Source organism: Salmo salar, chromosome 25, assembly GCF_965601325.2.
Source record: "Salmo salar chromosome 25, fSalSal1, whole genome shotgun sequence".
Classification (NCBI taxonomy): Eukaryota; Metazoa; Chordata; class Actinopteri; order Salmoniformes; family Salmonidae; genus Salmo; species Salmo salar.
In genome coordinates, this window is record NC_138315.1 from 17,149,771 (window position 1) to 17,162,261 (window position 12,491).

Sequence of the window (12,491 nt, forward strand, 5' to 3'; positions counted from 1 at the left end):
GTGCCAACAACCACCGTCCTGCGGAAGGGATTGTTTTTTCCTTTCTTTCTCCTGGCCCAGATCAGCACTGCAGGTGCTTTGTCTTGAGTGCTGGCATCGGGGTGTGGATTAGAGGATCAGTCATCAGACTATTGCACTAGTCCCAGTCTGCCAAAACCTCAATTATACACTTGGCAGCCAGCCAAGGAAAGCTACTGTATCAAATAAAAAAAATAACCAGCAAACTTTAATATGAGGCCCCTCTGCCATTTTATTATGGAAAAAAACTTGAAGAAAACAACAACAGATGAACATGACATTTCATCTAGAGAATGTCTTCTTCCGATCAGGTTTGCTGTCTGTCTTTTCTCTCAGTGAGGCAAGTAGAAAATGTTACCCTTTGGGTTGTCTGCTCTGGGCAGAGACGGACAGGAGTGTTGGTATCCCATTGTGGCTCTTGGTTACTCAGGGAGGTTTCTCAGCCTTCTGAAGGGAGAGAGAGAGAGTTCTGTTAGTGCCAGTTTGGCTTGTAATGGATTATTAAGCTACAGTAGGCATTTGCTTCCCTACCTCTTAACACTAGAGTCTATACATGTTGCTAACCACCCATGCACTTTTCACTCAGATGGCTTAAACATAGCACCATCTGCCCCTTGGGGAGTATGGGGTGAAGTGCAGTAGCATTGAATTAATTTGATCGTTTTCAAGACTAAAACTGTAGGTTGCTGTTATGCATTGTATTGAGTTATGGTTGGCAATATTTCTGGCTGATGCGAGTGTGACTTATTTTATTATTAAAATACTGAATTCTAATTAAATGCAGCTACGCTCGCAAAGCTTTCACTGTGCTGATTACTCTGATGTATTTGGGCCTCGGGACACTTAAACTCAGTTTAAGACAAAACTAATTCTCACAACCTTCCACACTAAACCAGCTTTCCTCTTGCCTTTCCCAGTGGATTAACGACATCGAGACAGACTCCATGTACCGCAGCTGGCCCTCGGGTGTTCAGGAGCTCCTCAGAGCCACGTTCCCCGGAGTGATCCGCCAGATACGACGCAACTTTTTCAACCTGGTGAGTCCCAGGAGGACAGGAGAGGAGAAAGGACAGTTGGGAAGGGTTGTGACACAAAGCCACTGGAACAGTTGTTTCGTCTTTGAGAGGAAGTCCTGTATAATAGATGGTGGTCATGTGAATTTCCGCTACAATAGACCTACATGTCAAAGTAAACTGATTCCGTAAGGATGTTTATCTAGCTGAGAAGTGAATCTGTCTTACGTTCTGTTGTTTTCAGGTGCTGTTGCTGGACCCAGTTCAGGAAGAGAGCATTGAGCTGGTGAAACTGGCAGAGCTCTTCTACAAACACAAGATTCCTCTCAGGTACTTTATAGGTTGCAGAGAACTACCCGTTTCTCTTTGCACCTGTCAACTCCACCAGATGGTGACTCAAACTCTGTCTGCAAATTGAAACAATGTATCTTTCTGCTCCTTTAAGGATCGGATTTGTGTTTGTCGTCAATACTGACGACGAAGTCGATGGATCTACGGATGCTGGAGTTGCATTTTTCCGGCTGCTGAATTACATCGCCGACGAGTATGATTTATCACAGGCTCTCATGTCTATGGTTTCTGTGAGTATCTCATGCTTGTAAATCTTTCCCATTTCCAGTGAGCACTTTCTTGGGGAATTATTTAAGCACAATCTTTTGCAAGCTCATGTCTCTTTTGATGTTTCTCAGTTGTATAATAGTGCCCTCTCTCAGTTGGGCCGCTGTCTCAGACATTATTGGACTAGACGAGTAAGGGTTTGCCTGAGGCTTCAGACTATGTAGGCAGGCCTGGAAGTTATCGACAGTGCCTTTGATGTAATGGAGGGTGACGGTCAAGTCTCACTGACGTTTTGTGCACTTGCAGATGTACAACAAAGTGGAGATCGGCGAGGCATTGTCTGTTGACACAGTGTCTGCATATCTCAAGAAGAAGTTTCCCAAAGCCAGTGCTGCAAGGATCTTTGGGGAAGATTCCGAGTATGATGACAAAAGAAAGGTGTGATTAATGGACAGTATGTTTCTATTGTGAATGTACTTGTCAAATGTAAACCATAAGATAAAGTATTTTATAGTTTCAAAATACCAGATTAATTTGATTACATTCCTCTAAAGGTTTCTTCATAATACATAAATCACTCATGAAACAGGAAGCAGAGAGAACAGTCTATGGCGTGGGTGGCTGGAGTCTTTCCAGGACCTCTATACCAGTCACACCGCCTGGTATAGAGGTCCTGGATGGCAGGGAGCTCGGCCCCAGTGATGTACTGGGCTGTCCGCACCACCCTCTGTAGCACCATGCGATCGAGGGCGGGTCTGTTGCCATACCAGGCAGTGATGCAGTCAGTCAAGATGCTCTCAATGCTGCAGCTGTAGAACCTTTTGAGGATTTTAGGGCCCATGCCAAACCTTTTCAACTTCCTGAGGGGGGGGGGGGGGCGCGCTTCTTCACGAGTGTGCGCGTACTTGAAGCCGAGGAACTTAATCAAATAGCTTGAGTGTCCATTAACCCTGGCGCTGGTCTGTGTTGGGGACAACAGGCAGGGGCAGAATTCTACAAGAAGAGTGGCTTGGGCCCTCTGCCTCTGGCTCTGTTCAACGGAGTCCCACTCAATGCTGAGGAGATGGACCCAGATGAACTGGAGACTGTCATCCTACAGCGCATCATGGACACCACCAACTTCTTCCAGAGAGCTGTCTACATGGTAAGAACTGTTGGGGGAATTGTAGTCATTATCATATTGTCCGTTTGTGTCCATTTATTTGTGGAAACAGATCTTAGTTTGTTATTGAATATGTGAACTGTTTCTAGGTCAACTGATTTGGTTGAATAGGTTACGTAAATAATGTGATTTACCCACTTCACATGACCAGGGCCAGCTGACTGAAGGGACGGATGTGGTGGACCATCTGATGGACCAGGCCAATATGGTACCACGCATCAACCCTCTCATCCTCAGCACTGACAGGACATATCTGGATCTCACAGCCTCTCCAGGTAACAAATACCACATTCTTGTCCTTTTTGTTAATGTGTATGTTGACAATACAGTCTTCATACAATTTACAATACTTTTCATTTTCTCCTTTCAGTTGTAGATGACTGGGATGACGCCACCATGTTCTCATACCTGGACTCCAAGGACAAGACTGCTGTCATTGCAAAGAGAATGAACTATTTCACCAAAAATGGTAAGAGGCAGGCTATACTTTTGTGGCACTCCTGATTTTTATCTTTTTTTCTCCCTTGAGTGTAAATACTGTAGTGTTGTATGGTTGCGTATACTTGAACAAAATAAACTCTTTGTTCAAAAAAAGCTGAGCAGCTTAAACGACACCGGGAACATCTGAGGAGTGTTTGTTCGTCAAACATTTCATTTCACCAGTCGGATCTTCACACTTTACACTCGGATAATATACCGACATATTAGTATGGATCCAGGGATGTGTAAAATTGCCCTTTAGGGGAGCCGTCTGTGCTTGGTCTGAGTTAATTGCACTGTGCCCTGGTTAGTAGTTTGGCTTCAGGCCAGTGGTCCAGCCTCAGCCCCGACTCTGCTGCATCCTGCCAGGGGAGCCCTGCTCAGAGTCAGGGTGGGGCTGTAGCTGGATCTGCCCAGGGAAGCTGAGAGGCTGAGAGGCTGAGGAAGGCGACTGGGGGGGAATGAAGCAGTAAACCCTGACAGGTGGCACAATCTCCTTCTGATTTAGTGTGCTTTCCTCAAGGACTGTGCCTCTCTCTCACTGTCTCTCTCTTCTCTCTGGATCATAACTTGAGCCAGATTTAATTTCCCTTCTCACTGCCCGTCTCCACTGTCAGTAGGTGGTCTGTGTCAAGACCCTTTTAAGGGATTAGCTGTTTTCCCTTATAAGCAAGCTGGAGCTTTAAGATTGCGATCCCTCTTTTAAACTGAGAAAATTGTCAGGAATACTTTAATCTCTTCCTGCTTTATATTTTCTGTCAAGACTGGCTGAGTCACTGTGTATTTGAGCATTTGAAATGATTCAGTGATTTTTGACAATGGCAGTTTTTCTGCTTTCAGAAATGTCACCGTATTTGAAACGTTGCGTTGTACAGTAATTGATGTTGATTTCCAGATGAGGATGGGATTAATGGAGTGACTGTGTGGATCGTTGGGGATTTTGAAAAGGCCTCAGGGAGAAGACTGCTGCTGAACGCACTGAAACACTTGGTGAGATTCTGCTGCTCTATGCTACTTACTGCAGGGTTTTCAAAACTCTGTCATGCCCCCCCAAAAACCAAAACGTGCACTTTGGGGGGCAGGACTGAGTTTGGGAAACCCTGCTCTACTGCACCTCTTCTACTTTCCCTTATCCACACAAGGCACAAAGGAAATATTTTTCACTGGCAAAGTTTGGAGCTATGAATTAAGCTATGTATTAATTATAATTTACAAATAAAATAAACCAAAAACAGACTTTTTGCTCAGTACTACCAATCAGTCACGCCAATGTGATTTCGGAATCCTCATTTATTACACTGCAGTGCCCTGCACCACACCAATGCAAATGTAGCTTTTAATGTAGTCGAGCAAGGTAGGTATACCCCTAGACTTTAATTACTATCCAGCCGCCATGGAGAATCTTTGATGGAATGAAAATGTTAAAACTCACGTGGGACACATTTTACCTTGGCCTGAAATAAAAACAAAGGCTGCAGTTGTTATTCTCTGATTAACACCCACATAAATATTCCATAGTTGATTTAAAATACAGCCAGGGTTATACCTCGCTTTACTGCAGATAAGAAGAGAAAGACTATTAGCAGAGTCTGGGCACTGCAAGCTATTGAAGCTTATTTTTAAGAAGGTATATTTATTGTGAGCTCTCTACTGAGACAGACAATACCTTGTCAACAAGAGACAAGAATGTTATCAAGTTGGAGGAATTTCATCTAGTCTCACAATAAATCTCCTGTCTGCAGTAATTTCAAGGACGTCCTCAAAATGTTTTGTATAGGCAAAGTTAAACGTACCTTACTGTGATTTTTTTTCTTCTTCTCTCCAATTAAAATGGTCAAAAATAAACATAGCTTCTTAGCAAACGGCAATTTCTCAAGCAAGAATTTTGCTAGGACTGTGTGGCAGTGGGAAGGGGAAAACTGAAATGAGCTGTTATTGGCAGTGAGGTTTGGAACTCTCTTATTGGTCTATTAACTAATCCACTCCTACAGACAGTGAGACAGGCATCAAGGATTTAAATTACTGTTCGATTGAACGTGGTTTAATCATCTGTGCCAGGCGCGCCGAATCCAGTATCTCAGAAATGGCCGCAATCTTGGGCTTTTCACACATGAAAGTGTCTCGGGTTTACTGAGAATGGTGCGACAAAAACAAATATCCAGTCAGCGACAGTCCTGTGGGCGAAAACAGTTTGTTGATAAAAGAGATCGAAGGAGAATAGCAAGAACCGTGTAAGCTAACAGGCGGGCCACAAACAGACAAAATAGTGGCGCAGTACAACAGTGGTGTGCAGAACGGCATCTCAGAACACACAACTCGTCGATCCTTGTCACGGATGGGCTATTGCAACTGAGGAGTGGAAAAACATGGCCTTGTCCAACGAATCCAAGTTCCTGTTGTCATGCAGTCAGGATTTGGCGTAAACAGCATGAGTCCACGGACCCGTCCTGCCTGGTGTCAACGGTACAGGCTGGTGGCGGGGGTGTACTGGTGTGGGGAATGTTCTCCTGGCACACGTTAGGTCCCTTGATACCAATTTAGCAACGATTGAACGCCACAGCGTATCTGAACATTGTTGCTGACCAAACCCAATAGAGTATCTTCGGGATGAGATGAACTGGCTGTTTGCAGCATGTATGAACCACCACAATATGTAGCAACTGTGTGATGTCGTAGCGTCAGCATGGACCAAAATCCCTGTGGAACGTTTCCGAAACCTTGTAGAATCCACACCCCGAAGAATTCAGGCTGTTCTGGCAACAAAGGGGGGTCCGACCGGTACTAGATGGCTGTACCTAATAAACAGTCCGGTGAGTGTCTATAAAATACAAGCAAATCACGTTTTTGACTACACTGGGCCTTTAAGCTCGACATAATGCTGTGAGCAGATGTGAAAGCTCTCATGGTGCAGACCATGAGAGAAGAATAAACATTACAGCAGTTAAACTGATAATGTGTTGTCTTTACAAAAAAGAGAATAAATCTTGAAGGTTATTTTAATTAGATTAACATTTTCACCCCTTTCTCGACACCTCCACTCTGTAAATAGAAGTGTGTTGTAAATCAGTGCTAGTCTGAGTGCTCTCTAACCTTGTGTGCGTGTGCGTGTGCGTGTGCGTGTGTGTGTGTGTGTGTGTGCAGAGGGCCAGTGCTGGTGTGCGTGTGGGGGTGATTGATAATCCCAGCGGTGGTGTGCCCAGCGAGGACAGCACTGTGCTCTACAGGGCAGTGTGGGCCGCCCTGCTCACCCAGAAGAACAAGGCCGCAGTGGAGTTTGTGCAGAAAATCCTTAAAGAGGAAACTGTCCAGCTCCTTCAACAAGGAACCAAGATGAAGAACCTACTGGTGAAGGTAAACTGGGGATGAAAAACTGAATTTGATGATTGTGTGACCAGGGGGGAGGTTCTTCTAAACTAACATAGGATCCCTGTAGGTCTATACTAGAAAATATAAAACATTTTTTGATAAAATATATAATTTGACCATTACTACTTCATCCCATAGAAACACAGTGAATAACACATTCATAAATTATAAAACAGATAGTAAAAAATAAATCATAAGGAATAAGGTTTTGAAGTGTCTTGTCACGGCTGTCGAAAGAACCGGACCAAAGTGCAGCGTGGTTGTAGTTCCACATTTTATTTAATCCGTGAAACTTTGCAATACATAAATAACTGAATTGACAAAACAACAAACCGTGACGCTGAGAGAAACAAACACTACTCAAAACATAATAACCCACAAAACCCAGGAAGAAAAACCCCTACTTAAATATGATCTCCAATTAGAGACAACGAGGACCAGCTGCCTCCAATTGGAGATCAACCCCCCCCTCCAAAAAAACATAGAAATAGAAAAACTAGAACTTAAACATAGAAATACAAAACATAGAAAAACACAAAACACCCCCTGTCACGCCCTGACCTACTCTACCATAGAAAATCACATCTTACTATGGTCAGGACGTGACATGTCTGAAAGCTCTGAAAATATATATATTTATTTTGACACATATTTAACCCCCTTTTTTTGTTGGCACAAAACGACCTCCACACTTCCATTCATCTTTTTAAACCGTTATCTTCAGATGAGTCCCTTGTGGGGGTCGTAGAACAAAACGGAGAACACCATCGTGGTCATATCAGTTTGTAGGCCAAACCATTTGGACGCTACTGGCTTTTTCTTGAGAAGACCAATTTTTGGCGTGACTCGTGGTCTGATAAACACCGCTGCAGCTCGACTACCTTCCACCACAGATACGGAAGGCCGACATAGGCGGATACGCAGCCCATGCAAAAAATCTGATATATCTAGCTTAAACTGACTGATTTTGATGGGGATTTAAAAAAAACTTACGGGTGCATCAAAATACTCTTACTTAACTTGAAGAGTGAGAGTGGTGCCTTTCCCCCCTCACATAGACAATACAGTGCCTTCAGAAAGTATTCATACCCCTTGACTTTTTCCACGTTTGTTGTGTTACAGCCTAATTTAAAATGGATTAAATAAAAATGTTGTTTCACTGGACAACACACAATACATTTTTACAAATGAAGAACAAATGAAAATCTGAAATGTCTTCAGTCAATAAGTATTCAACCCTTTTGTTATGGCAAACCTGAATAAGTTCAGGAGAAAACATTTTCTTAACGAGTCACATAATAAGTTGCATGGATTCACTCTGTGTGCAATAATAGTTTAATGTGACTTTTGAATGACTACCTCATCTCTGTACCTCACACATACAATTATCTGTAAGGTCCTTCAGTCAAGCAGTGAATTTTAAACACAGATTCAATCAAAAAGACCAGGGAGGTTTTCCAATGCCTCGCAAAAAAGCAGACATTAAATATCCCTTTGAATATGGGGAAGTTATTAATTACACTTTGGATGTTGTATCAATACACCCAGTCATTACAAAGATACAGGCGTCCTTCCTAACTCAGTTGCCGGAGAGGAAGGAAACCGCTCAGGGATTGCACCACGAGGCCTATGGTGACTTTAAAACAGTAAATGGCTGTGATAGGAGAAAACTGAGGACCGCTCAACAACTTTGTAGTTACTCCACAATACTAACCTAATTGACTTGGTGAAAAGAAGGACGCCTGTACAGAATAAAAATATTCCAAAACTTGCATCCTGTTTGCAATAAGGCACTAAAGTAAAACTGCAAAAAAAATTGCAAAGAAATTACTTTTATGTTCTGAATAGAAAACGTTATGTTTGTGTTCAACCACCAACTTGCCAGAGCTTAAAGAATTTAAAAAATAATAATGTGCAAATATTGTACAATCCAGGTGTGCAAAGCTCTTAGAGACCTGCCCAGAAAGACTCACAGCTGCAATCGCTGCTAAAGGTGATTGTAACATGTATTGACTCAGGGGTGTGAAAGCTTATGTAAATGAGATATTTCTATATTTAATTTTCAATAAATTAGCAATCATTTCTAAAAACATATTTGTTTTCACTTCGTCATTATGGGGTATTGTGTGTAGATGTTAGAAGACATTGAATCCATTTTGAATTCAGGCTGTAACCCAACAAAACATGGAATAAGTCAAGGGGTATGAATACTTTCTGAAGGCACTATAGTTGGTTCATAGATTTGACATGGAGCCCTTGAATTATTAGCTACTGCCGAATGACTGGAGACTCATCTCCACTGTTCTCTCTGTGAAGCCCTGTGCCACAGGACTGGTGACGGTTGAGCACCTCTTCTCATTTCTCCACACCCTGAATATTATGTGGTAGTATAAATATTGAGCATGCCTGACAGCTTCCAGACAGGGGATGCATAGACCTACTCACTGTCAGTTACACTTGATCAGTCAGAGCGTGAGTAGTGAGCACAAGCTCCACGTGCTGAATACTTAACGACCAGTGTTCTTTGGATACCCCATCCCCAGAGAGACCGTGGTGGCTGAGCTGTTGCCTGGTCTTCGTGGCTGTGTGGTTCAGCCATGTGCCTGATCAAGCCTGACCACGTCTCCCCTCCTCCACTCTCCTCTCAGCCATCTCTACAACCACAGGTGTTCTTTCTGCTCTCAGTCTGTCTCCACACTATTATGGTATAGGATTCATACACACTGGCAGACTCATAGCAAACCTCCCTCTCGGGGATCAATCAGCCAATCAACTGACAGGAAATCCCCCCCTCTTCTCACTCTCACCAGTGAGAACAGCCATCCTGGTGAGCCTAGTGAGTGTTCAGCCAGGGGCCTTAACGCAGAGAGGCTGGGACAGTTACCACAGCAGCCCGGCCTTCAATTTCTGCCCTCGTTAAAGGAGGGAGGGAGGAAGGAGGAGGGGAAGGAGGGATAGTGATGGAAATATCAGCAGTGGCGCTGTGTGTGGAGCTCTGTGGGTTGGGGTTTGGGATCCAGAGAGCTGGGGATATGATGTTATTACTGGCTGCCAGACAGACTTGCTGACAGAGTTGGGGCTGACATTATTGGTATTTCACCTGTTCTCCTTGGGGGCGAAAAAATTGTTTGAGAAACTAATAACCTGACTCTGCAAACTGAACACTCTCTCTGGTGGCTGATTTGTTATGGACAAAATGGCCAATGTTTAATTAAAATTGTGTTAGATTAATTACAAATTGATTAATCTCTCTTCTGATTTTTTTTTCTCCCAGCATGCGCATTGCTATTAGCTCAGCCGGCTCTGACTATGAAATATTTATGTTTAAAAGCAGAGCAGTGATTGCTCTCATGCAGGACTTCAACGATTTGTCAATAACAAAGTGATTTCTAGCCCGGCATGGATCCTACTTTACATCAATACGATTCAGACTTTGTTTTGAGTGGACTGGAATGGGAGCGATGTCCTTCAGGAGGCCTATCGGATCATATATCACCCGGTCTTCAGGCATGTACAGTACGATTGCACTCAACATACCTGCTTAGACCAACAGTGTACCGTGTTTCTTTTTCTCCACTGCAGGGCATGAACGCGGACGCCTTTGAGAAGAAGTTCAACACCATGGAGGTGGATTTCATCCGCAGTCAGCAGCTGTTCTGCAGAGATGTCCTGAAGCTGCACACTGGACAAAGGGCCGTGGTCAGCAACGGCAGGGTGAGTGGACAGGACTCTACAGTCCCTGCTTTACCAGTGTTCTAGGGATACTGTTCACTGCAGTGACATTAACACAACAGGGAATATATCAACTCAGCACTACTTTACTTAGTCATACTAAACATCATAACAAAGAATTATATGAACCGTGGATTACTGTCAGTCGGGAGAGGTAGTAGAGCACGTTGGCCTTTCGGTAAAGTAAGCGCTGTCCGTGTTGTCAGGGGGAGATGAGATGAGCGGGTTATTCCACAGTAAGCTGCTGTAGCAGGGGAGTATTATTCTCTCTGGTGTTTCACAGAGCTCCTCTAGACTGTCCAGTCAGCATGACCTCTGTTTCCCCAGAGGTCACAGGTGGCACAGAGGGCTGCAGCGTGTGAGAGTGTGTGTGTTTGTGTGCGCGCCTGTCCGTGCGTCTGTGTGTGTGTGTGTGTGTGTGTGTGTGTGTGTGTGTGTGTGTGTGTGTTATCATAGAGCAGAGCTGATCACTGATGTCTTGGGAGCAGCAGCAGTGCTGACAGCGAAGGATGAAGGGGCCAGACCCTGAGATGGCTGTAACAATTAATATAATTTTCCATTAATCTGCAGTCCGTCCGGCAGGGTAGGGGATGCTCTCTCTCCTCTTAAAATAGAAAGGGAAAATGGAGAGGCAGCAGCCCTGGAACACAGTGACCATATGGCAGGAAGAGACTAAACACCTCCCTTTACATTAGTTCTTTATTTTAGATGGCTGCTCTGTACAACATTCAGTGTCTACAAACACGTACATCAGAGCACATTGTTGAACTTTGACATTGTTGAGGAACGCATTCTATTAGTGAAAGTTGTGAAGGGATTTTATTTCTGAGGGTTGTTTGTTCCATCCCTCTGAAAACATTGAATGTATGGCCTGACCATGATTGTGTTCTCTTCTCTCCATGCTAGATCCTGGGGCCATTTGAAGACGAGGAGGAATTCAACGTGGAGGATTTCCATTTGTTAGAGAAGATTACGCTGAGCACCACAGCCGAGAAAGTCAAAGCTAGAATCAAGCAGATGGGAATCAAGGGAAAGCAGTGCGTTAGTTAACATCTCTCTCTCTCTTTCTCTGTTTGGACTCACTGTCTGTAGCAGTGCCCTGTGCTTCACCATCGGTGATGGACACTGATGCACAAATCCTCATTTTATGATGAAAGTCAAGTGAAAATCACTTCTCATACCCTATGATGAAAGTCTTCGTTTCATCAATTTCCAAATCACTTCACAGTACCCCTAGAGCCTCACAATACGTTTATTTTCTAAACGACTATTTCTCTATAAAAAAGACTACTGTTTTTGGAAAAACAGGTTTTTTTTATGCGGAGAATTGTCCGTTTTTGAATATTTAAGGATCTGTCTCGAGCCATATTATTCATTTGAATAATATTGAAGTCACAACTCTGAGCCGAGGACAGATGTCTCTGGTTGTGCTCCAAAAGGTACCCTATTACCACATAGTGCACCCTATTCCCCCTATGGGCCCTGGTCGAAAGTAGTGCACTAAAAAAGGAATAGGGTGTCATTTGGATCCGTCCTCTGGTTTCTCTCTCTGACCACCTTAATAAGCGTCATCAATAAGTGCCGGAATAACCCTTGTCCTCCTCTGCCCCCCAGAGCCAGCGATCTAGTCATGAAAGTGGACGCCCTCCTTGCCGCTGCCCCCAAAGGAGAGGGCAGGAGAGACTTCCGCTTCGTCAAAGACGAGCACAGGTGAAGGATAGCATTCTCACTCGCCACTATGTCTCCCTCTACTGCACTTTCAGTTTCACTGGGCTTTCCTTTTGTCGTAATGGGTCGGGAAATTGCTAGTTCTATCATTTTGCTGTAGTAATAGCGAGAGTGCTTTGTTGAAGTAGAGCCGTATTGCCGACGTGTGGCTGAGTGTTGACACTGCCTTTTCATCCTCCCCAGCGTGCTCCATTTCGCCCCTCGGGAAGACGAGGTGTTCTACGACGTGGTGGCCATCGTGGACCCCGTGACCCGGGACGCCCAGAAGATGTCACCGCTGTTGATTGTAAGCAGCGCTCCCTTTTTCCTCTGTCACCCATAGTTAATTATGACTACGTCAGGGACGTTGAACGTTAGGTTTCATTTGCAGGAAGGCTACAGAGATATTGACAAGCTCCGACAAGGGCAAGCGTGAAAGTGCCGGCTGAAGTGAA

The 12,491-nt window shown here is 44.1% G+C and overlaps 1 protein-coding gene across 3 annotated transcripts in view; it reads left to right on the forward strand.

The window, feature by feature from the left end:
- The window catches only part of uggt2 (UDP-glucose glycoprotein glucosyltransferase 2), a 42,447-nt gene that overhangs the window by 11,567 nt on the left and 18,389 nt on the right, over positions 1 to 12,491 (forward strand). For all 3 annotated transcript variants that reach the window (XM_014173383.3, XM_014173384.3, XM_014173385.3), the window contains exons 14-26: positions 936 to 1,055; positions 1,276 to 1,361; positions 1,477 to 1,612; positions 1,896 to 2,027; positions 2,569 to 2,733; positions 2,903 to 3,026; positions 3,122 to 3,220; positions 4,127 to 4,221; positions 6,373 to 6,582; positions 10,180 to 10,311; positions 11,236 to 11,366; positions 11,944 to 12,039; positions 12,241 to 12,343. In XM_014173383.3, coding sequence (XP_014028858.1) covers positions 936 to 1,055; positions 1,276 to 1,361; positions 1,477 to 1,612; positions 1,896 to 2,027; positions 2,569 to 2,733; positions 2,903 to 3,026; positions 3,122 to 3,220; positions 4,127 to 4,221; positions 6,373 to 6,582; positions 10,180 to 10,311; positions 11,236 to 11,366; positions 11,944 to 12,039; positions 12,241 to 12,343 — 1,629 coding nt within the window. The remainder of the gene's footprint in view (positions 1 to 935; positions 1,056 to 1,275; positions 1,362 to 1,476; positions 1,613 to 1,895; positions 2,028 to 2,568; positions 2,734 to 2,902; positions 3,027 to 3,121; positions 3,221 to 4,126; positions 4,222 to 6,372; positions 6,583 to 10,179; positions 10,312 to 11,235; positions 11,367 to 11,943; positions 12,040 to 12,240; positions 12,344 to 12,491) is intronic.